At 39.2% G+C, this 26,796-nt stretch overlaps 1 protein-coding gene across 1 annotated transcript; it reads right to left on the bottom strand.

The window, feature by feature from the left end:
• Positions 1 to 3,518: 3,518 nt before the first annotated feature.
• Positions 3,519 to 4,453, bottom strand: LOC142169635 (uncharacterized). The gene is made up of 2 exons (XM_075231525.1): positions 4,148 to 4,453; positions 3,519 to 4,067 (listed from the first exon to the last, which is right to left on the bottom strand). The coding sequence occupies exons 1-2, from the start codon at positions 4,451 to 4,453 to the stop codon at positions 3,519 to 3,521; spliced, it is 855 nt and encodes a 284-aa protein (XP_075087626.1).
• Positions 4,454 to 26,796: the final 22,343 nt, after the last annotated feature.

Genomic DNA, 26,796 nt, shown 5'->3' with positions numbered 1-26,796 from the left:
GAATTTTATACATTATCACATGCCCCATTCCCATTGATTTTTGTTGGTAAAAATGGATTATTCTACGTTGAGTTGTTGTGACACGTTCTTTGAAGTTATTGATAATTGTCATGTTATGCCTTCCGTTGTCAGTTTTCTGTTGATATTTTGCTCAAGTTATTGACTTGTGGGTGTAATGACTTGAACCTCGTTACTACTCCACCGAGATTAGTCTTGATACATATTGGGTAGCGACTGCCGTGTGCTCATACTACGCTTTTGAACATTCATTATGTTGATCCAGGTACTTCGGATTGAGCTGATCGTTAGAGAGTTGAGCCAGAGCTTTTGGAGACTTCAAGGTATCCCTGTTGTTCAATTCGCAAGCTTAAGAGTCACCCTCTTAATTTATTTTCTACTGTTTATGTAGCTCGAACAATAATGTATTTTTGAGACTTCTTATGTATTCCATGTAGAGCTTATGACACAGTATTATCGGGTATTGGGATGATGACTGCTGTATCTCTATTTTACTGTGTTAAGATATTTCTCAGTTTCTATTTAATTTTTAAGTTTTTATATGTCACACCCTAACCTTGAAGGTGAGACCGGCACACGACCCCCGAAGGCCCGTGCGAACCGACGTCCATCCTGTCTTTCCTTAATCATAAAGCCTGGGCCAACAAGACCCCCTAGTGGAAATCTAAAATATCTGTAACTTATTTTTGAAAGGAAAGATTGACATTTTATACATATTCATATTGTAACAGAGTCATAATCCACCATTTTACATACAACCAAACTCTAGTCTGCGAGCCTCTAAGGGTGCCAAAAGAACATACATATACACAACTTGGTTGAGACCAGGCCCCACCGCACCTAAAAAAGGTTTAGAACATATGCTTCAGTACCTATTGACTTTGAACAGCTACTCCAAAGGAATGGAGTGAAATGATTAATCAGCTGGAACAACGCCCTATTGGGGAGGGGACGTCACCAGGTCTATCTGTGACTGTGGGCATGAATACAACACCCCAAGAAAAGGGCGTCAGTACGAATAATGTACTGAGTATGTAAGTCTAAGAAAGCATGTAAACCAAAGTCATAACATAAAGGGATATGAGTACGTGATTTCAACCTAAATACCGAAAACAAGCCACGGGGGCATAATCTTTGGGAACTATTAACCATGAATCATGAATGTATGAAAGCTTCGGCAAAGCCAGGCCACTCACTATGGCCATGCATTAATTATAATGTTCATATATACAAATATTCAGCCAAACTTTAGGGCATACTTCAATTACATCATTCCATACTCGACCTCATAGAGGACTCTGCCATACCCGACCTTAGGAGATCTCGGTCATACCCGATCCCACAGAACTGGGCGTACCCAGTCTCAGAAGGACTCAGTAATAATTCATATACCATCACTCTGTACCGGGCCTCATAAAGGACTCAGTGGTACCTGGCCGCACAAGGGCTCGATAATCTCACAGTATACACTATCGTACCCAGCCACACAAGGGCTCAGTTGCATCTCATATCACGTTTTATCATACCAAACTGATCATTGGTTGCACCATAGGTACCATACCCGGCCGACTATAGTGCGGCTCGGTAAAGTAAAATAGATACATATACATAAGTGCAATGCAATGTCAATTTCAAGGGACAATAAGTTGGAACTCAGAATTAATCATGCACCCTGACCTTAGGATACCAACTGGGAACATTTTAGACTTTGAAAGAAATGCTACCAGCAAGAATGTACAAGGACATAACAATGTCATTGAGAGGTTCTTAGAACTAGCAAACCTTACTGTGCATGAATCATTTAGAAGGAAGGTTAGACTTACACTAACTCATGTCAAGAAAGAAAGTTTCCTTACATATCCTGTTGAAGAATTAGCTATACTTCTAGGATGGTTAACCCCCGCCTCTGACGAGTCTCTAGAATCAATAAAACCTGATAATAGATGTTACAATGATTCTTCAAAGCTTTTTCATGCTAAATCATACTAGACTCGCCTTCTAATTCAGTTTAATCTACTTAGAAACTTCAAAATGAGATATGAGAGTATTTTTGGGTGAGTTATGGTGCTTGATACTCCAAGAATGAAAGAGAAAGGGCCTCACTGCAAACCTTCGTATGTGGGGTGTAACATCACCCCCCTCCCCTCGAAACATTCATCCTTGAATGTTGATTCATAGTCACTCCTTGCAAACCTTTGTAGTCATTTGGAGTGGAGCCTGACGTAGTAGTTCCATTGTTCTGCCCGCAGTGTTGAATATATGGGGGTACTCTGATTTCATATCCTCTTCCGCTTCCCAGGTCATTTCTTCTTTACCATTGTTCCTCCGCAGTACTTTAACTGAAGCTACCTCTTTAGTTCGCAGCTTACGAACTTGACGATCTAAGATGGACACCGAATTTCTTCGTACGATAGATCCTTCGTGACTTGGACGTCTACAATAGGGGTAATGCGAGATGGATCGCTAAAGTACTTCCGAAGCATGGGCATGGAATACCGGATGCACTGAATCCAATTCCGCGGGTAGTTTAAGCTTATAAGCCCCTTGGTCGACTTTCTAAATTATTTGACATGGTCCGATATACCGGGGACTGAGTTTGCCTCTTTTTCCAAAAATCTCATTACACCTTTCATGGGTGACACCTTTAGGAATACTCAATCTCCTATCGCGAAGCCAAGTCTAATCACTGGTTATCTAAGCAGGACTTTGGGTGGCCAACAGTCAACTTTGAATTATTTTCACATTTTCTACGGCCTGCAGTACCAATTGAGGATCTAACAACTTTGTTTCACCAACTTCGAACCAGCCGATAGGGGATCTGCATTTCAGTCCATTAAGGCCTCACATGGTGTCATTTGAATACTTGCATGGTAGCTATTGTTGTATGCAAATTCGATGAATGGTAGATGATCCTCCCAATTTCCCTTGAATTCTAAAACACAGGCTCGTAACATATCTTCAAGTGTTTGAATAGTGCGTTCAGCCAAGCCGCCTGTTTGGGGATGAAAAGTTGTGCTATGGTTCAACCTTGTACCCAATCCTTTTTGAAATGACCTCCAAAATTTAACAGTAAACTGGGCACCTCTATTCAATATGATAGAAATCGGAACCCCATGAAGTCAAATAATTTTCTTAATATATAACTTAGCATAATCTTCAGCCGAGAATGTGGTCTTAACTGGTAGAAAGTGAGCTGACATGGTTAGTCGATCCGCAATAACCCATATAGAATCGAACCTTCAGCGTGATCGTGGTAATCCGGTAACAAAATCCATATTGATCATATCCCATTTCCAGGTTAGAATTTCCATATTTTTCAACAATCCTCCTAGTTTCTAATATTCAAACTTAACTTGTTGACAATTGGGACATCGAGCGATGTATTCAACAACATCCCTCTTTATGCTGTTCCACCAGTATAGTTGTTGAAGATCATGATACATCTTGGTTGACCCCTGATGAACAAAATACCGGGATCGATGAATCTCTTCCATGATATTCTATCGGAGTCCCCCGACATCGGGTACACATAAATGGTCCTTGTGTGTGAGGACTCCATTCTCTGATAACCCGAACGCTTGCTTCTTTTGAGAGGGAATGCTTTTTCTTATTTTCACCAAAGTTGGATCTTCAAATTCTTGTTCCTTCACTCCAACTACTAATGGGCATTCGATAGCATTTTGGACTACGACTCCTCTGCTACCAGTAATGATCAATTGTACGTATAAGTTGGCTAACTGGTACAAGTCCTTGGCCATCTCCAATTTATGCTTTTCCATGTGTCGTAAATTGCCCATAGATTTCCGACTTAATGCATCGGCCACAACGTTTACCTTCCCGAGGTGGTATAGGATATCAACATCGTAATCCTTTGGGATGTTGTTGGCCTGAATACTCGATTCATCAAATCCGTAAAATCTATTGGCATGTTGTTCAAGCCAAAGCACATAATGAGAAATCCATAATGGGCCATATCTTGTCCGAAAAGTTGTCTTTCGAATATCTTCTTCCTTGATCCTCAACTGGTGGTATCCGTATCTGAGACCGATCTTCAAAAAACACCAAGCGCCTTACAATTATAAAACAAACCGTCGATCCCTGGGAGCTGGTAATTATTCTTAATGGTCACCTTATTCAGTTGTCGATAATCAATACACATCCTCAATGAAACAAATAGCACTGGGACTCCACACGGGGAAGTACTAGGTCGAATGAAGCCCTTATCTAAAAGATCCTTCAATTGAACTTTCAATTCCTTCAACTCGACTAGAGCCATCCTATATGGAGGAATAGATATCGGTTGTGTATCGGGTGGCATGTCACTGGCAAACTCAATTCTCTCTCTCTCGGGTGGGATACCCGCGAGCACATCAAGGAACACACCGGGAAATTCTCTAACAACAGAAATCGACTGAAGGGTGGGAGGCTTCGCCATTGCATCTTGCACTTGCACAAAATGGTAAAACCATCCTTTTGTGATCATCTTTGGAGCCTTATTGTAAGACATAAACTTCCATTTTGACGCTGGGACATCGCCCTTCCATTCGATAACGGGCTCTCCCGGAATGTTAAAACGAACAAATTTCTTTCGACAATCCACTGTAGCATAACAATAGGCCAGCTAATCCATTCCCATAATTAAATCAAACTCCATAATTTCCAATTCATTCACATCAGCAAAGTTATCTTCAGATAACCCAAACACTTGCTTCTTTTGAAAGGGGATACTTCCCCTTATTTTTACCACGAGCGTGGACACCTCAAACGGTTGTCGTAATAATTCAGGCTCTTTACCACATTTACTAGCAACAAATGGAGTAATATATGACAAGGTAGATCCTGGATCTATCAAAGCATACACATTAATGGATAATATTAATAATATGCATGTAACCACATCTGAAGACTACTTTAGGATTTGTCGGCCTGACAATGCATAAATACGATTTTGTTATTTGCTTGAGCTAGTGACTCCACCTCTACCTCTACCTCTTCCCATCGCCGGTTCCATACTTTACGAGGATGTGCTGTCGATGACGAAACTGCTGCTGATCCCATTGGCGGTATCATGTTGCCCGCATTTTTTATTGGGCAAAAGCGCATGAGTGACCGTGCTTCCCACAATAATAACAAGTTTGAACCCTGGTGGCAATGCCCAAAATGATTTCTACCACATCGGCCACAATGCGGCGTTGGGGGCCTCATCTTACTAGGGTCTCCACTATACTGTGAGCTTTGTCCTTGGGGATTTTGACCTTGACCGGAGTGGGTGGTCTGATCACGATGCTGCCCCTAGAACTATGATGTCGCACTAGCCACTGGATGAGATGGATGTCAAGGAAGCTAAAATCTAAACTGACCTTGTGACTTCCCCACATCACCTGTAGACCGTGCTCTCTTATGTTGGTCCCGGTCATGCTTTCTAGCGGCTCGTTGTCGCGTCTTTTGATCCTCCAAGTTCTGAGCATAAGCTTGAATACAAGCAATATCTATAATTAGATTCAAAGAAGCGGTGATACATTCATTTATCAGATGTGGTCCCAATCCGCTCACAAATCAATGTACCCGGTCACTCATCTCGGCCACCACCGAAGGAGCATACCTATCTAAGGATTTAAACTGCATACTATACGTCAAGACGCTCATATTACCTTGCTCAAACCATAAGAATCTATCTTGTAATGGTTGGCGAAGCTCAATTGGTAAATACTGCTGCAAGAATGCCTATGGGGAAAGAGATCCCCTAGACTGCTCCCAATCCTCATACCATAAAACGGCTATACCCATCAAAGTGTAAGAGGCAAGCTCTACGGACTCAGTATTATCAGCATGCATTACTCGTAACGTCCACTAAATTTGAACTAGGAAATTCTAGGGGTCTTCATTTAGATCTGTTCATGTGAATATTGGAGGGTCCATATTAATGAAATCCCAAATTCTCGTACTGCCTGGTCGATCTGAGGTGATAGGGGCCTGACGTTGGGCTTGAGAGGCCATTAACTGTGTCAACAAATGTAGTGCACTCCTCCTATATAATTCATACTTAGAAACTACCGTAGGAGGAATGGGGGGTACATTAGTCTCTCTATGCTATTCCGAGAGTGAAGGTGTTGTCCCTGAAAGCTATGTACCAATCTCGTCATGTGGTCTATGTGGACCCATAGGGGCAGGTGGCACCTGACTGGTGCCCTCTCCTGCTTCTTCATTCAATCCATGAAAAATTTCCTGACGTCTCGTGGTAGGCATTGTTATAAATATAACAAGATGAGAATTAGAAGTGAATACTTACGACTCAGCTCTATCGAACGATATTCATCTTAGATATCCTGTAGCCTCATATTTATAAGTATGGTGCACAACATGCCTCTAAGCAAGACTATACTAGATACGGCTTGCAGATTTCCTAGGATATTACCATGCTCTGTTACCAAGTTTGTCACACCCCAACCTTAAGAGGTGCGACGGAAACACGATGCCTGAAAGCCTATGTGAACCGACGTCCATCCTGTCTTTCCTTAATCATAAAGACTAGGCCAACGAGACCTCCAAGTGGTAATACTGGAAGTCTAAAATATGTGCAACTGATTTGAAAAAGAAACATTGACATTTTATACATATTCATGTTGTAACAGAGGCATAATCCACCTTTTTACATACAACTAAACTCTAGTCTGCGAGGCTCTAAGAGTGAAAAAAAAACATATATATACACAACTTGGTTGAGATAGGGCCCCACCATACCCAAAAACAATGTTTAGAACATATGCTTCAGTAATTATTGACTTTTAACAGCTACTCCGAAGGAGTGAAGCGCAATGGCCAATCAACTGGAACAACACCCTAGTGTGAGGGACATTACTGGGTCTATCTGTGCCTGTAGGCATGAACACAGTGTCCCAAGAAAAGGGCGTCTGTATGGATAATGTATTGAGTATGTAATACTAAGAAAGTATTTAAATTAGAGTCATAATATAAAGTGATATGAGTACGCGATTTCAACATGAATACCGAAAACAAGCCATCGGGGGCGTAATGTATGAGAACTATAAGAATGTATGCAAGCTTTTGTTAATCTGGGCTACTCATTGGGGCCATGCATTATTATAATATTCATATATACATATCTTCAGCCGCTCTTTGGGACATACTTCAATTACATCATTTCGTACCCGGCCTCATAGGGGACTCAGTCTTACCCGGCCTTATTCGGTCGTACACGGCTTCACATAACTCGGTATACCCGGTCTCATAAGGACTCATTAATAATTCATATCACATCACTCCATACCCGGCCTTGTAGAGGACTCAATCATACCCGCCCTCACAAGGGCTCGGTAATCTCATAGTAGACACCATCGTTTCTTCAACGGTATATCATCCCCTTTGAAGCTTTCTTTGTGTTGTGTCATATTGGTTGTTTTTTCTATGACTTGTTTCCTCTCAACTTGCCTCATAACCCTCAATGGAACATACGGGTAAATGCCTCACAACCCTATCAAAACTAGGTAAGTAGCCTTCTTGGATCGCACTACGAAGACCTTGCTTGGAAACCACTCAAACATCCATTGCACTTCCTCATTTATATATTGTTGAAAATATGTGCCCACCCCTAGCATCGGTAAGCTTTGCAAAACTTTCTTGGGAAAAAGTCATTCGCTTCTAATGATGACTAGCGATATGATCACCCATTGGTCTGGAGAAGAGCTCTTGGCGGTAATCGCCCCTTTGAAGATGTTCTATCGGCCATATTTGTGGCAAGAGGTCACACCCTTCGAATTAACCTGCTCCATGCTTGCAACGGTCTAAAGCTTGACACATTTCTGCTAACATCATAGGGATAGTGGTATAATCTTGCCCTTCAATCCCCTCCATCATAGTTTTGTCCACCATGCCCAGCCGAGTGTGAATCCTCTCTTCGTGTTTTGGGAAAATTACAAGTCACAGAAAAAAATAGAATAAAAGCGAAGACCCTTCGATGAATCCAACCCGCAGATGTGATAATAAACTCGTCATTAAATTCTCGGTGTGATCTACCATTCCGGTACCATTCGTACAAAAATGCAAAAGAGATCTAGGAATTCTCTAAACGAGTAAGTTCATCGTTCTTCTGGATTTCAAAAATTTTAAGGAAACCACGAGGTGTGAAATTTTCTGGTACCAATAGCCCAGGAACAAGGAAGCTTGGCAAAACCCTCAATTTCTTCTAACAATGGTGTCATCTTTAGATTTCCGAATCGGAACACGACCCTTTATCATCCCAAAACATGGTTGCAACCTCAATAAATTTCTGATATGGTTTGACCCTCATTAAGGATGGAAAATTACCCAACACATGCCTAATATGGTTTCGACACACTCTAGGAAGTCATTCCACCAATCAATCAATTTGGATGGAGTGTTTTGGACTATACCGTATCTGGGAATATCGTGCCATATTTTCCTGAATTACAAAAGAGTTAGCCTTACCTCCCCCCCCCCCCTAATTTTATTAATGAAGTGATAACAGACGACATATTGGCACATATTTCTTGAAATAATGCCCATAAAGTATGAAAGTTGTCACTTGGGATTGTACTAATATATCAAAGGTATTCATCCATCATAGGTTAAACATGATGCATGCATAGTCCCAACAAAGCAGTTTTCTAACGGTCTAACAGATACTCTCAAATAAGTAAGTGAATGACTTTTCCCCCAGAAAGTTTTCGCAAATAGTCTTCGCAAATAAGACTATACCAATTTAAAGGGTATTCTTTTGAAAAGCGCGGTCACTTATCAAGTTTCGCTATGTTGATAATTGGCACGAGTGAAATATGATATTGAAAGCATGTTTATGAAAGCGATAACACATAGTCTAATAATTTTGCATGATAAGAAAGTAAATAAGGACAGAATTTAACAAAGCAATAAAAGTAAGTAAGAAAGAAAAAGAGAAAGGAAAAGAAAGATAGTTTTCATAGTTCATAAATGAAATACGCAATACCAAAATATAATTATGTATGGAAGCAATTAATAGGAACAGAAAATGGAGATACACCGTGATCACAGCTTAAAAGTAAATAAGTAGGTGGACGGGCAAATAGAGGTATATGAAAAAAACAAATAAAGCAATCTAATAATGTAGAAACTCAACATAAGTAAAACTTCATTTTGGTAAGAACCTATGTATCCCAAAGAAGTCGCCAGGCTGTCACGCCCCATTTTCTCGCAAAAGCGGATTTCGACATGTGACAACCTTTTAAAGGGTATTAAAAGAGAGGAGTTGGCACCTAAATATTTTAAGGTGCGTTAGGGCAACGATTTGCAAATAACTCTAGTTTAACTAGTCTATGTTATCAAATATTAGGTAAGGATTCCAATTACCTTGAAGAGAAGGGTTTAGATACTCTTCAAGGTCTATAATTATCAGTCCAGACTGAATTCTAAACTATGTGGAATTATTGGATTATCAATAATAATTTAATTAACTGTAGGTAGTGAAGTATGAAAATGAATTAAAACAAATAGTCACCTAGATATCCCAAATACATAAGTATTAATTATAACAAAATTATTATAACATAAAGTATTACCTAATTATATTAATAGTGGGACCTAGGTTTTTAAGACTAATGGATCAACTATCGTGCAAAGTCTACTAAGACTTTTATAGCTAAAGTGTAATGGCTATTCGGGCAATATTTGCATTATCTCCAACTACCCTCGTTACAATCTTCAAGTTGTTACCTAAAGCACACTAGATGACTCTAAATTGCTTCTTAATTTGAGTTACATGTCCCTTCCTATAATCCATAAGGCATTGGACACTATTCTAAAGGATAAATGTGATGACCCAATAGGTCATCTTATATTTTAGAACCTAATTTTGTATTTTGAGGTTTCAAAACCTTATTTTAGCCTTTTTCGATTTGCGTGCACAATCCGAGTGTTCTTTCGGAAGGCTTATATGTTAAAAACTGATAAAAATAAGAATTTTTGCCTGAATAAATTAATTTGAGTTGACTTCGGTCAATATTTTGAGTAAACGAACCCGAATTTGTAGTTTGACCGTCCCGGTGGGTCCGTATTGAAATATTGGACCTGGGCATATACCCAGAATCGAATTCGGAGGTCCCTAACTCTAGTTATGAATTTTTGTTGAATATTGAAAATCTGGAAGTTTAATGATTTTTAAGAATTAACTGATGTTTGGTTTTATTGATACTGGATCCGTATTTTGGCTCCAGAGCCCGGTATAGGTCCACTATAATATTTATGACTTGTATGTCGAATTTGGTGAGAAACGGAGTTGATTTGACGTGATTCAGACGTTCGGTTGTGAAAATAAAAGTTTTAAAGTCTTCTTGAAAATTTCTTTTCATTTGGTGTCTGATTCGTAGTTCTAGCCGTTATTTTGGTGTTTTGATAACGCGAGCAAGTTCGTATGATATTTTAGGACTTGTGCGCATGTTTCGTTTGGAGCCCCGAGGACTCAGGTGAGTTTCGGATAGGCTACAGGGTGAATTAGAGAAAAATCTGGTGTTTTGTTGCAGCTGGTGTTCTGGTGCATTGTGCTTCGCGATCGCGAAGCCATTCTCACGATAGCGAAGAGTGAACTTGGTTGGGGAAGGTTTTCTTCTTCGTGAATGCGAATGATGGGTCGCTAATGCGGAGCGATGGGGGCCTTGCCCTTCGCGAACGCGTCCAGGTCATTGCGAACGCGAGCACGGGTTCGCGAATGCGAAGGCCAGTGGGCAGCAGCCTTCGCGAACGCGATGAGGGACTCGCGATCGCGTAAGCCTAACAGGCACTGCTGTTTGCAAATGCGTCAGGATTCACACGAATGCGATGAATACCTGACGCCCAGTTATTAAAAATAGAACCAAAATGGGATTTTTGCCATTCTTTCAAAATTTCAAAACTAAAAGACTTAGAGGCGATTTTCCGAAGAGATTTTCTTCCCCAATTTGTTGGTAAGTGATTCTAACCTACTTTCTTTCAATTACCCATTACATTTCATGAGTTTTCAACCTAAAATTTAGGGTTTTCATGGTGAAAATTGGGGGTTTGGGTATAATTAGGGATTTTTGCATAATTAGAATTTAGACCTCGAATTAAGGTCGGATTTTGAAATAAATTATATAATCGGGCTCGGGGGTGAATGGGTGAATGGATTTTGGTCTGAACCTCGAGTTTTGACCAAGCGAGCCCATGGTTAATTTTTGACTTTTTGGGAGAAAGTTTGGGGAATCTAAATTTATGCATTGTAATTAATTTCTTTAGCAATATTTGATATTATTGAATTGTTTGTGGATAGATACGAGTGGTTTGGAGATGGATTCTAGAGGAAAAACGGTAATTGAGCAGTGATTGGCCTTTGGAGAGAGGTAAGTATTATGTCTAACATTCACTTGAGGGAATTAGGAACCCTCGGACTATTTGCTATGTGAAATTCATGTAAGCGGCGTATATGTGAGGAGACGAGTACTTATGCGCCGCCAATTTATCTGTTTTTCCTCTTTTTCCCGTTTTTCTCATATTGTCTCTTTCACTGTCTTAATTGTTACATACTCTACTTGTGTTCTCTATTCTTCCGATCGGCTTATCATGTACTCTTGAATTAGGGGATGTATAGTCTTTTTCTACTCAACCTGGACAATTTACTATAGGCTCTTACCATCCACTAATAATTCATCTTACGCGAAAATTGCTGGTACTTGAAATCCCTATCCTCTCATCTCTTATCCTCTTATTCCCATTACATTGATTCTACTATTATTCCAATGATGTATCTTCTCCTTATTATCCTAACCTTGAACTCATCTAATTTACTAAAATCCATCAACTTGATTTTTGGCTTAATCTCTATGTCTATTTACTCTCGTCGCTTCCCTATTGTTGATACTCAATTTTGTCATCATATTTCTTAAAGTATTCCATATACTTTCAAAATAATATTTTGCATTATTACCCAATTTATAGGGGTCATATAAGTAGTTTCTACAATATCTAAAGCTTTTAAAATTGATTTCTTGCATTTTTAATTGTTGCATAATTACTAATTACTCCTTCAAAATTATTTTGAGTGATTTAAATTAATTATTTATACCCATATGTACATTCTATAATATTTTACTCGATTTTACATAATTATATTTGCACTTTTATTATTATTTACAGCACTTGCAATAATAGCCTATATTCTCATAATAATTATATTTATTATATTATTTATGTCAAAATAGTATTTTTATATTTTTATAACTCTGATTTATTGTTTTAAGTATTTTATGTCTTAAATAATATTTTTAATATTTATTGGTCATTCTTATAATTTATTTTTTATAGATTTCGTGTATTTTTAAACCCATCCCAAAACTAGGCTGAAATTGAGACAAAACCAGACCCAAGCTGCCATAAACCATTGGCCCAATGCCCATAGCCCAAACCAAACAACCCTTATGCCTAACTAGGTCAGGACCCAATAAAATGCTCCGCTCTGCTTTCTTTAAAATCCTGATTGTTGATCTCTCAAGATCAGCGGCCCATGATCACCCATTTACTTTTAAACACCCAATCCCACACCGTAATCCCTATTTCTCTCTACAGCCGCCCCTAAATTCTATAATCCTCTCCTGGTCACACTGAGAAACCACAGCTGCTGCCTCACCTCTAATCTTCTTCGAATCCGAACAAATCATGCATCATTTCATGATTTACTTACCTTATTCGTGAGGCTTCACTATTATATGCACGTCTCTGATGTTACTTAGTACTTGCCCGATTTTAGTAAGTACCACTTCTCTGAATCAAGTGAAATCAACCTCAATCTTAACGATTCATACGGTAATCTATCTGTATACACTCCCAGAAAGGTCGTATGGGTCCGGATCACCGAGATCTTTGGCTAATTTTTGACTTTTGTCGAACTAGGGTTTGTTCGATTTTCTCCTAATCTAATTCAAAATCGGTTTTGCTTGAGATTCTTTCCTTATTTTTGTGATTTGATTAATGTTTTCCTTTTATGATTTTTGTTAATTCAACACTATATAAACCCCTCCCCCAATTCCCCTAAAATGGACTTTTTCATCATTATCACTCCCCCACTTACTCACTCACTTTGTTCTGAAACTCTTGGTTCTTGGCCGGATGAAAGCCAAGGCCATCGAAATTCGTTTTAATTGACCTTTCCAGTGCGATCATTGCTCAGGGTTCATTTGAAATCCTTGTGAACTCTGACGCACTAGCTTTGGGCTTCTACTATTCTCTTTCCCATTGACGATTGGTGTACTACTAGGATTGTTCTTCTTATTTGCTTGTTTGTTAATTTGCAACTGATAAGTCCCTTTGGCCTTAGAAATTTTATTCTCTTTCATTTGTATTTATGTACTCATGCCACTAAAACTTCTATGAATCAATGTCCTACTATGCCATCTTGTTTGTAGCCTTACTTGCTCTGAAGTATTCTTGTGACTCTATACTTTTAGCATCTGAACTTGCCTAGATTCTAATTATGATGTACGCCTATCACATGTGTTTAGCATAAACGATTTCTAGCTGTATTAAACCTATTTAGCCTCATGTGTCTATGATGATACCTGATGCTTATCCTGAGTTTTTCTCTATGCTTTGTTCTGGATTATTATGATAACCAATTCATGCTTAAAATGTATTATAATTCCCATTAAGACATTCATGCCTAAACTGCTATATTTCCGGGGTAATATTGTGACATGTTTCCATGCTATTTGTTACTCTAGTGTGTGCTTTTTTTTGACTTGCTCAATCCTGTGTCCTTTAGTATTACTTGAGACCTTTAGGATAAATCTCATAACCAACCTTTTCTCATATATGTGGACAATTAGTACAAGGTTTGATGCGTCCCTGTCCTGTTGATATGAAAATTGACACGTTTCTTGTTTACCATAAGTTCTTCTAGTATTATGACCGATACTCAGCATGTTAAGTGATTGGTCGATCATGAATCTGTTTTGTTATATCCCACTGTTTTGTTCTGGACTATGCTTTGCTTCAAAACTTTACACTGAGTAGTTTGCTAGTTTATGATATTCAATCTTGTCAGTTTAAACTTTGTTTCTGGAAATACAAACATGAACCTGCCTTATGTATGCCTTGTGAAACTTGCCAATACTTCATGTAATCCTATCTACGTGCCTTTGGTTTAGGCCCGCTATTAGCCATAACCTTAAGAACTAAAAATATAGGCTTTAAAGGCTATTTAATTAATTCAACGAGTAGTTGGACACTTGTATGGATAAGTATGGCATTATTTGGGTAAGTAAGTCATTCGTTTGAGCCTGGTGTTGGGCCTTATATGTGGTTTGATTTGAAATTGCAACTAACACACACTAATGCCTTGTTGAGCCGGGGTTTTGGGTATGCTGTTGTGCGTGGAGTAAGACTATTGAAGGCCTAGGGATATCCCTGGTTTACTTTTGGATTGGGCCTGTAAATGCTTTAGTGGGATTGTAATTATTTTAGTCTGTATTTTGCCATCTTTGAGCTTGTATTATTTCATTATGGGACTGTAATAACTTGTAATAACGAACAATTGTGGATTAGTGGAAATTGGGAGAACTGGGATACCTTATCTTTTGCATGAATGGGGTTGTGAACCTGTCTGTAGGGCTCAATTAGTGATCATCCATACACTTAAGTCCGAGGAACACACCAAGGCAACCCCATATACGTGGAAACTTTACCACACACCCCTAGCAAACGCTATTCCAATCCGAGCCAACCGAGAAGGACCTGCTCATCCGAAATATGGCTGAAGAGTTAAAGAAGTTGACTGGAAGGGTCTAGAGCATCGAGGGGGGGAAGGTGTCGAAGATTTGAATTATGAAGATTTGTGTATTTAGCTTGACGTGCAGCTACCGGAGGGTTACAAACCTCCAAAGTTTGAGATGTTTGATGGAACCGGTGATCCCAAGGTGCATTTGAGGACTTACTGTGATAAAATCATGGGAGTAGGCAAAAACCAGCAAATCCGCATGAAGCTATTCATGCGAAGTCTCACTGGGGATGCTTTATCCTAGTACATCAGTTAGAACCCAAAGAAGTGGCCTAATTGGGTAAGTATGGCGTCTGACTTTATGGACAGGTTCAGGTTCAACATAGAAAATGTGCCAAACTTTTTCTATATCCAGAACCTCAAGAAGAAACCAACAGAGACATTCCGTGAGTATGCCATCCGTTAGAGACCTGAGGCCGCCAAGTTGAGACCACCGCTAGAAGAAGAACAAATGAATAAATTTTTCGCCAGAGCCCAGGATCCACAGTACTATGAGAGATTGATGGTTATAGAGAATCACAAGTTCTCCGACATCATCAAGTTGAGAGAAAGAATAGAGGAGGGCATCAAGAATTGTATGATTAGCAACTTTTAAGTGCTGCAAGCTACCAACAAAACCTTACAGTATGGAGGCATTTAGAAGAAGAAGGAAGTGGGTGTTGTGATGGTAGCCCAAGGTCCTAAGTTTTCCCTCACCTATCAAACACCTTCGCCAGAATATCAACCCTCACCTCCAAAATACAATTAACCAACTACCACCTACCACACCTACAATACCCAACCAACATACTACCACTAACCTCCACCTGCCCGTCAAAACTATCCAAAACCCCGACCAAACTTCGACCATAGAACTAATAGCCAATGACCCCCTATCTAAAACCCATAGCCCAATTATACAAGAGACTGAAGGCCGTCAGTTATGTCACTCCCATTCCTACAGCTGCTATTGAAAATCCTTCTCAGTGGGTCAACCCCAACAAGACTCGTGCCTATCACCCAGGCATGAAGGGACACACTATCGAGGAATGCCGCATGTTGAAAGACAAGATCCAGACATTGATTGACACCAAAGTTATACAGGCAAAAGAATCTGCACCAAACATCTGGAGCAACCCCTATCTTGATCACAGGGGTGAGGGATTAAATATGATCGATATTGATGAATAATGGGACCATGAAGGATCCATCGGTCTTATCCGAGAGAGAAGCACTTCCAAGACATCTCCTGTCCTACTCTCGCCCATTGTGGTGCAAACCAATGCGCCATTCGAGGTAGAGGTAGCTACACCCTTCACATTTAGTGTGATGGTAGCTTCATAGCCATCCTACAAACCTGAAGATATTCCTTGGGATTATATGGCAGAGGCGAGAAGGAAAGGGAAAGCTAAGATGTAAGAAATGGGCGCCGCCCAGGGAATGACTAGAACAGGCAGGGTCTATTCACCCAAAAATCTCGGGGAAACAAGTAAAGAGACCACATAAAATTCACCTGTCAAGGAAATAGGTATTGACAATCTTTGGAGGAAGGTATTGACGAACTCGAAACATACACTTAAATTATGCTCGCTAATTAATTATAGTATAGTATTATATAGTATCCACATGGATTGGATTTAAACAGTATTCTCGTAGTTTCTAGCTTGGTTGCTATCCAAGATGATAAAAAGTTGAGATTTATATGAATTCTAACTAAAATTAACTGAGAGTCTAAAGCTATTGACAAATGACAATCGAAGCAAGGAATAAGCAAGGAAGGTTATCAATGGGAGAAGATAGGGTTTTGATAGGATAGGTGCAAGATACTTGTTTGGGATCTAACTCGAGATAATTCACTTCTATTGTTTAAGTGAGTCTCTCAAATTCACTCAATTATGAGTTCACACGTTCAGGAAAAACTCATCTCTCGATTAAATCTCCACCTCGCGAGATGAACCAATTTAAGCACGTGAAGATATGCAAGAATGCATAGTGGATTGGTCTTTAGGAGAACCTCTCTAGATTAGCCTCCTAACTAGGTTTAATCATTGATTCAACTAGCCTCTTTTGATTACTAAGAAGAATTAATGAACTCAACCAACAATATCATGCAAAGATATCACAAGTTACGCATCTCTTGATTACATGAACAAGTGAATATCGATGCAACAATTAAATCATCCAAAAACGCTTTAATACATAAAACTAGAGTTATAATCCACAAATAATCATCAATACACCAAATCCATCAAACCCTAAAGAGAACTACTCCATAGATATGGAGCAATTCATCACAAATATAATTAAAGTATAGGAAAACATAAATTCAATCTAAACTCGGGTCTTGAGTGAGGAATGACTAATGAAATCCTTGTGCTTTTGCTCCTCCAAACCCTCCTTAGCTTCCTTAGGTCTAAAGTATGTCAAATGTTCAGAAAATAACATTTTTACATGTATTTATACCAAGTAGGGTCGGGCCCAGATGAAATCACCTTTTCCTAGCCGAAATAGGATATGTACTCTGTTAAAAAATACACAAGCGCGCCGCTTGGGGCGACGCGCCATGCAGGGCATTAGTTGGGAAATCCAGAGAGATAATTTCTGACAGGCAGTAGAGGATTACAGATGTGCGGCACCGCACCATAACGACTAGCCATTTTTCTTAAAGTATGGATTGAATCTTGCTTTTTGACATCCAGACTTGGTCCTCGCCCCCCGAACACGATACCGGCTTAATCCCTTGGGCTTTTACTCAGACTTCAAAGCTCCAAATATCTCGAATTCATTCCATAACATCTACATAGCCTGGAATCACTGCTATAAGACATAAAATACACTAAGAGCAAAAAACTATCAATTAAAGCTCAAACATGAATAAAGTGCAGTGAACTAGAGTGCAATAAGTGACTAAAACACGTAATTATAGCCTACTATCAGCACTCTCGTCCTCGAGCAATCAAACTACACTTTATATAGACACGACGTTTTTCAACAACTCTCATAACTCATCACACCAAGAATATTTAAAATAGAATAAACACAATTTCGTAACATCCTCGCCTCAAGATTTGACTCAAAAGCACCACACATTATTTATAACCCACTCACTTACTAAGACACAGAGGTCAACAACATTACCTTTCCTTTATGAATCAAGTGCCCTCGCACAACAATAGAGAGTAGTTTCACACACAATAAAATTTAAGAACAATTAGGATTTCAAGATAGAAAGAATTTACTCAATCTCAAAAGTAACATTCATATGCCATAAAAGACATACCATAGGCTTGCCCGTAGTGTAATACTCTACTAATTAAGCTCATTCAGTCAAGGATCAAGTAGGACTTCATTTTACATTTGGATTAAAGAGTAATTACACCTCCCTAAGCACTTTAATACATATATTTCATTGTTCAAAACCTCACACTTATGTCAAACCATAACTCCACCTTCACATCAATATACATTAACTCCCTACTTCTTTAAGCAAAATTACATCAAGTTACCATTATCAAGGAACATTTTTCACAATCATACATTTAGTTTTTTCTTTATTTTTCAATTCAAGTGGCTCTTACTTTTTCAAAACAGTGCACGTTTAACCTTAGTTGAATAGTTCCACTCGAAAGCCAACCCAACACCAAAACACTTTAACTTTTACAAAGATCATAAAGAATTCAAGTGCTTAACAAAGGTAAAAGGTTCAAATAGACGGCCACTTCAAACAAATGGGTAAGTCTTGAAATGTGGTTGCCAAAGAAACAAGATTACATGCTCAAAGGGGTTAACTAAGATACATAACAACTAGGTGGGTAAAAGCATATATCTGGCCTAACAAAGAATCGCCTATATCACATCCAAGACTGAATAAAACTACTATTCCTCTTTGCAAACATACGGTGCAAGTTCTAGATATCAAATGCAATGCACAGAATAACACAAAACATTAGACGCACATGGCACATAACTCACTCAGGATCGGACTATCAAGACACTCTAGTCAAAGCAGTTAAGCAAAGTTAAGATCATACAATTTAAGGTACTTCTATAAGAGTCAAAAACTGAGCCTAAGCGTCACAACTAAAATACTTACTATTCTCAAGGTATAATAAAGTCAAGAGATATTGCCTCCTATTCAAACCATAGCATAAGGTTTCCTACTACTCTACAAAACAAAAACTAACTACACCCGGTTCAAATGAAACCCTTTGAACAGAACCGCGGCACAAAAAAATACCAAGGGAAATTGTTACACTACCTAAGAAAACAAAATCTTTTTGTCTTTTTCTTTCCGACTTTAATCCCTCAAGAAACCTGTCCATGATATCCATCGTCGGGAAAAATCGAAATTGTTTCACTTTTTATGTTTTTTTTTAATTTTCTTCTATCTCTAACTACTAAAACAACAAAAACTAAAACTAATATAAATACATAAATACAACATATCCCTCACCCAACACTTTAGGTCTTGGCATATCCCCATGACACATAATTAAAAAGCATAAGGTAAAGGAAACTTCCCTGAACATCTAGTCGGGGCCTGAGTCAAAGTCGAGCTCCATTCCTCGCCTTCGAACTAATACGCACATCCATGTAGATAACTTCTTCTCAGCCTTCTCGGGATACACCCCACACTTATCTTTCTCGCTCACTGCAGCCTTTTCTTTTAAGCCCTTCACTTTTCACTCAACACTTGTAGCTGGTTTATCTTGTTGTGCCCCTTTGCTATATCCATATTGAATGTCACAGTCTCCTCACCCACTCTAAGCATGAGTTTTCTGTCATGTATATCTAATATCGCTCTGTCCGTCGCTATGAATGGTCTTCTTAGGACGAGGGGGACGTCCTTGTTTTCCTACATATTCACCACTATAAAATCCACAGGAAATACGAACTTATCCACCTAAACTAACACATCTTCCACTATCCCTTCGGGTATTATAGTCGTTTGGTCTTCCAGCTGCAATGATATTAGTGCAGACCTTATCTCTCTGATCTCCTACTCTAGTTTTCTATAAATAGTTAGAGGCATTAAATTAATTGAGGCACCATAATCACATAAAGACTTATCAAAATTAATAGTTCCTAATGAGTAAAGTATAGTAAAACTTCCTGGATCTCCACACTTTTGTGGGAGTTTGTTTTGCAATATCGCGCTGCAATACTCTATGAGCTTGACCACTAAGGTTTCCTCTATCTTCCTCTTCTTTGTAAGTATATCTCCAAGAATTTGGAATAAGCAGGCATCTGTGAGAGCACTTCTGTGAATGCTAAGTTTACGTGAACCTATTTCAGCACATCCAGAAATCTCCCAAACTACTTGTCCAGCTTTCCTCTACTTTGCTTTTGAGGAAAATAGAGAGCAAGCATATACTTGCTCTCCTCAGGTTCGTCTCTTATTGAGTTTTCATCCTTCTTTTTCTTCTCAGCTTTCATTTGGCCTTTCTTCTTCTTATAAACTCCATTTTTTCCAGCTGTTCCCCACTTTCTTTTTCAAGTCTCACATCATTTTGGGTTGGGGTAAGATCTTTCAACACTTGACCACTTCCCAGTGTTACAACATTCACTGTTTCTTTGGGATTTCCTTCAGTATCAGCGGAGAGAGTTCCAGGAATCCTCTCAGACAATAGAGTGGCTAGCTGCCCAACCTGTCTTTCCAGGTTTCGAAAATAAGTGCCCAGTACTTTGATAGCTGCTCCATGTTCCCGTATAGCTGTGCTATGAGTTTCAACCCTCTCATCAGCTTTCAGAATAAAGGTCTTCATGAGATATTCTATGCCAGACTGAATGGGTTGTTGAGGCTGCAATTGCTTCCTCTGCTGATTCATAAAGCCAGGAGCTCCTTGTTCCTGGGGTCTGGGGTTATTTTGTTTCCATGCATTCGCAGCACCCCCAGGTGAAGTCCATGAAAAATCGGGGTTCCTCTTGCCAATTAAATAATAATTTCCCACAACATTCACGTCCTCAGTTGAGGCTTGACACTAATGAGTAGGGTGTCCTCCTCAACATATATCACAAATAGTGTGAGGCACATTTTGTATCGAGGCTAAGGTTAGCTTTCGTATTTATTTATCCATAGCATCAAGATGTACCTGCACATATGTAGTAGCATCAACTTGGTAAACACTAGTTGATCTTCTTCATTCAGTACTCTTAGAGGGCCACTGATTAGCATCTTCAGATAACTCATCAAGAATTGTAACTATCTCCTCTGGAGTCTTCTTCATTAAAGGGCCTCCAACTATATTTCTCAATGTTCTACGCGAGGCCGGTGTCAATCCTTCCCATAAATCTTGGAGTTGTATCAAAAGTTCTATTCCGCTATGTTGACACTTTCTAACAATCTCTTTAAACCTCTCCCTTGCTTTAAAAATACTTTCAGTCTCTTTCTAGCAAAAGTTATGGATTTCTCTTCTAATCTTGCCCGTCTTAGCTGAGGAGAAATAATTATCAAGGAATTTTCTGGTCATCTCCTCCCAAGTTCTGATCGATTCACTGAGCAAACTGCGAAGCCACTCATTAGAATAATCTTTAATTGAAAAGAGGAATGCCCATAAGTATACTGCATCTTGTGACACCCCACTGTATTGAAAAGTGTTTATAATCACCTCAAAGTCCATTAGATGTGTGTTTGGATTTTCGTTTGGCTTCCCTCTGAAGACACAACAATTCTAAAAGGTTTGAAGAAACCCTTGCTTCAACTCAAAAGTTTTGCTGCAATTGGAGGTGGTCTAATGCTGTATAATCCTTGATTATTTTCTCATTATTGGGCTGCCTCTCTTCCAGCCAAATCTACATTGTCATCACCATTTCCGGCCATAGTTTCTTGGTTTGAGAATTGCCCAACCTTTTCTAGCTTCTTGGTGAGATCTTTTTCCTTCCTCAGTTATCTCAATTTTGTTTCTAACTCTTGCTCATATGGCAGCACTACTTTCGCAGAAGCTCGAGTCATGCACCAAGCTTAACCTATAGCCTACGCACAACCAAAAAACACCAAACATAAAAAGGGAAAAATAAAATAAAAAAAAATTCATGAATTAGCACTACAAATGTCACGCCCCGACCTCAGGGAGCGCGACCAGTGCTCAACAAAGTTACCCTGGTCGAGCAAGCCTACACAGTGTCGTCTACCCAACTCACCCATAAATAAAGAGAAGAATACATTTCATTAATTAGTTAGTAAGAATTCATGAGAACAACACCAGTTCATTTCCATTAGTTATGCCCTTAACAAGTCTTCAAAACAGTACATTGTACAATCATAGTTAAAGTGGAACAGATGATACGATTACATCATTTTTAGTTTAACCTTCCCAAAAATAGATACAACCCACACTATGTCTAAGGAGCCTCTAACGGGATCAAAAGAGTGCTACGACAGTGTCGGCAACAAGGCCCCGACTATACCTCAAAATGTTATGTACAAAGGATAAGAAATACAAAACCCCAAAATGAAATGGGGCTCACCAAGTCAGCTGAGGAGAGGGTGCGTGCTATCACTGATCAATTCTACCTGCTATGGAACCACCTGCATCCATTAAAGATGCAGCGCCCCCGGCAAAATGGATGTTAGTACATATGGAATAGTACTAGTATGTGAAACTAAGCACCCTCTCAATAGAATGAATGACAGTAAATAGAGAAGGAAACATGGCATCAATAAGAGGATCAATTAGTAACAAGGTGTGAAGTTAGGGACAAGGTAAATTTCAAGAACGTTTTACTAATTTAAGTTGGGAGATCTTTAGCACCGATACACCACTGTGTTTTAGCATGGAGTCCGATCTCAGCCCGACCGGCTAAGCCGCCTCGCCCAGAAACATACACTCATAATTCCACCATATGCATGACATGGCATCCGATCTCAGCCCAATCGGCTAAGCCGTCTCACCACAATGTCGTATGGGTCGACATCACATCACATCTCACTAGCAATAATCTCATCCCATTTAAGGGGAAACATCTCAACACACCAATCTCATCCCATATAAGGGGAAACAGTCTCATCATATTAACACGGGGATTTACCCCTCAATCATTCCTACACTGGCATGTGTAGTTTCGGGGCTAGGTTGTTCCGACCTACCCTTCATCGGTGGATAAATGATATTCCCAAAGCATTTATTATAAAATGAATTTACCACTTATTTCACATTCTTTTACATGTCATTCATTTTGTTAGCACCATTGGCCATAACGCAATATCATTCTTGGCACGTTGGCCGTACTTCATAATTCATGCTCACTATTTTACTTTCAAACATCATCATGGGTAATCAACAACAAGGCCCTTCAAATTAAGACTTTAACACATACTTGAGCAATTTAGGGTCTTAGGCACATGTGATTTCTTTTACACAATTTGACATGGTAACTTTCGTTAGGAACACACTTGTAAATCATAACACAATAACACACGACCAATGCTTAAACCACATTCTCAAATGGTAACTCAACATAACAAGAGTCTTTGGAATACATATGGAACGCAAATTTGTTTTGACATAAGACTTATTAGGAATAATTCAATTTATAATAAGCATCACGGTACTTGCAATGGTATTGTGGGGTTCAATTCTAAGAGAAGAGTTTAGCCAACATACCTCACCTCGAGCTTTTAAAATTACTAAAATATTCCGGAATTCTTAGCCTCGTCAATCTATTTAGAAATATAGCAAAATTGAACACAAAATGTGAGAGGGTTTATAGTCAAACACTAGGTGTGCATTAAGGCTTCAAGGTCCTCCTATGGTGCATTCTTTCATCCCTCTACCCTTGGTGGTACATGCATGTAAAACAAATAACTCTCATACTCAAGAATCACAATCCCAATTACCCATCTTCTACCTAAACTCGAAATTGAAGACTAAGGTTAGAACCTTACCTCTTGGAAGAAGACCTTGTGAGTTTTCCTTGTGAATTCTCCAAGTCTTAAGAAAGAATTGTTGAAGAATTAGCCTAGGATCTCCTTCTCTCTCTCTAGAACACTCTCTCTTCTTTTGAGCCCAAAGGGCTTTTAATTAAAATAGGGTCGGGCAAAAAAAATTAGAAAAATGAAGCCCTGTCATAGATATGTGGTTGCATATGCGACCGCAAAATGATTCTGCGATCCGCAAAATTGGCCGCATAATGGCCCTCTGGAACTGGGCAAGTCTTCCCCACTCTACGACCAGTCTGCGGTCGTATAATACGCCGCAGAACTTCCCTTCAGAAATTTTCATGTTGGGTCTGCGATGGGTTATGCGGCCCGTAAAACGATTATGCGGCCGCATAATGGTCCGAAATTTTTACCCAGTTCTTTGTTTCAGCTTGCGACCGATATGCGATCCGCAGACCAGTTCTGCGACCGCAGAATGGGTGACATAAATGCCCTATATTTCTAAAACATTTCTTTAACTCCCCAACGCACTGTTCAGCCCAAAAAGTCCGAACCGCATTACGAAACCCCGAGTTTTAGGTGAAATATTCATGGGGCGTTACACCCTCCCCCACTTAGGATCATTCTTCCTCGAATGAGGGTCAAAATTCACCATTAGCGCCTAATATGACTCAGTTGCAACATCATACATCAGCAGTTCCATTATTTTTTACTAACTCCCTAAATTTCCAAAACATTCGCTAGAGTCTCCCCTATAATTGGGCCTATTCACCTACCCCGAGAATCCCTAAACCAGTCCTAACAACATATATAGGAACTAACGACGCAATATAACATTAAAACAATGCCAACCGTGGTCTCACCAAACCCCTGGGTTTGGGTGAAATATTTACGAGGCCTTACAACAAACTATTTCAAACACTATTGATTGCCAATCCCCGGAAATAGCGCCAAAATTTGACGAGCTCGAAATACACACTTAAATTATGCTCGCTAATCAAATATAGTATAGTATAATATCGTATCCACATGGATTGGATTTAAATAGTATTCTCGTAGTTTCTAGCTTGGTTGCTATCCAAGATGATCAAAAATTGATATTTATATGAATTCTAACTAAAATTAACTAAGAGTCTAAAGCTATTGACTAATGGCAATCGAAGCAAGAAACAAGCAAAGAAGGTTATTAATGGGAGAAGATAGGGTTTTGATAGGATAGGTGCAAGATAATTGTTTAGGATCTAACTCTAGATAATTTACTTCTAATTTTTAAGCGAGTCTCTCGAATTAACTCAATTATTAGTTGAAACGTTCAGCAAAGACTCCTCTATCGATTAAGTCTTAACCTCACAAGATGAACCAATTTAAGCATGTAAAGATAAGCAAGAATGCGTAGTGGATTGGTCTTTAGGAGAACCTCTCTCGATGATCCTACTAACTAGGTGTAATCAATGATTCAACTAACCTCTTTAGATTACTTAGAAGAATTAATGATATCAACCAACAATATAATGCAAAGATATCACAAGTTATGCATCTCTCTATTACATGAATAAGTGAATATAGATGCAACAATTAAATCATCCAAAAATGCTTCAATACATAAAACTAGAGTTATAATCTACAAACAATCATCACTACACCAAATCCATCAAACCCTAAAGAAAACTAATCCATAGATATGGAGCAATTCATCACAAATATAATTAAAGTAAAGTAAAATATAGATTCGATCCAATCTCGGGTCTTGAGTGAGGAAGGAATAATGAAATCCTTGTACTTTTGCTCCTCAAACTCCTCCTTTGCTTCCTTAGGTTTAAAGTATGTCAAAAGTTCAGAAAATAACATTTTCCATATTTTTATACCAAGTAAGGTAGGGCCCAGACGAAATCACCTTTTCCTAGCCAAAATATGAAATTTACTCTATAAAAAATACACAGGCACGCCATATGGAGCGACGCGTCATGCAGGGTTTTAGTGGGGAAATCCAGAGAGCTAATCTGTCAGGCAGCATAGGATTGCACAAGCGCGGCACCCCATGGGCTGCCCCACATGCTGCGGCAAGCTATTTTTCTCAGAGTACGGATTGAATCTTACTTTTTGACGTCCAGACTTGGTCCTCGACCCCCGAACATGATCCCGGATTAATCTCTTCTGCTTTTACTCAGACTTCGAAGCTCCAAGTAGCTTGAATTCATTCCATAACATCTACATAGCTCAGAATTACTCCCACAAGGCATAAAATACATAATATGTGCAAAATACTATCAATTAAAGCTCAAACATGAATAAAGTGCAGTGATCTAGAGTGCAATAAGTGACTAAAACATATAATTATAGCATACCATCAGGTACATGCAAGGGAGCACTCTGTTTTTTATCACCTAAACAAAATTCCACTCAAATATCTATCTTTTCATTGTTACAAAATTTGGGCGCACACAAGAATGCATTCATGAAGGTGTTAAGTGTAGCCTATGTACCTGTTGGCATCACTGGACAGGTACTGGAGAGTCACAAGATCACTTTCCATGAAGATGAGTTGCCACCGGAAGGGTTGAGTCGTAACAAAGCATTGCAGATCACCATGCAATATGAAGATAAGTTCATTGCTCGAGTTTTCATTGATGGGGGCTCAAGTTTGAACATATGCCCTTTCACTACTCTGAAAAAGATTGGGCATAGGTGTACCAGAGATACGGATGGGAAGCATGAATGTAAAATCATTCGATGGATCCCAAAGAGCTACCATTGGAGAAATTAAATTGGATTTGAAGATAGGCCCGACCATGTTCGATGTCGTGTTCCAGGTACTGGACATCTCTGCTCCCTATAATTTGTTGTTGGGACGAACATGGATACATATGGCATCAAGCTGTAAAGTTTGAGTGGAATCATCAGGAGGTAGTCATCCATGGGGATGGAAGCAATCCTATCTATACCAACAAGACCGTGCCAGCAATTGAGAATTTAAGGAAATTGGTAGGAAAAACACTCTACAACATTGATCGGGTGAATACGGTCGAGAAAGGATGATGGTGGAGCAACAAGGTGCTAAGAATGCTACTGTGGTTAGGGTATGAACCAGACAACGGTCTTGGTCCTATGCTTCAATGGATAACATAGC

This window comes from Nicotiana tabacum, chromosome 15 (assembly GCF_000715075.1).
Source record: "Nicotiana tabacum cultivar K326 chromosome 15, ASM71507v2, whole genome shotgun sequence".
In the NCBI taxonomy this organism is placed as follows: domain Eukaryota; kingdom Viridiplantae; phylum Streptophyta; class Magnoliopsida; order Solanales; family Solanaceae; genus Nicotiana; species Nicotiana tabacum.
This window is presented reverse-complemented; position numbering and strand designations above follow the sequence as displayed.

Coding starts and splice junctions, on each gene's coding strand:
- LOC142169635 (XM_075231525.1), bottom strand. CDS start 4,453: ATGGCGAAGCCTCCCACCCTTCAGTCGATTTCTGTTGTTAGAGAATTT. Junction 4,068..4,147: donor ATTATCGACAACTGAATAAG/GTGACCATTAAG, acceptor TGTTTTTTGAAG/ATCGGTCTCAGATACGGATA.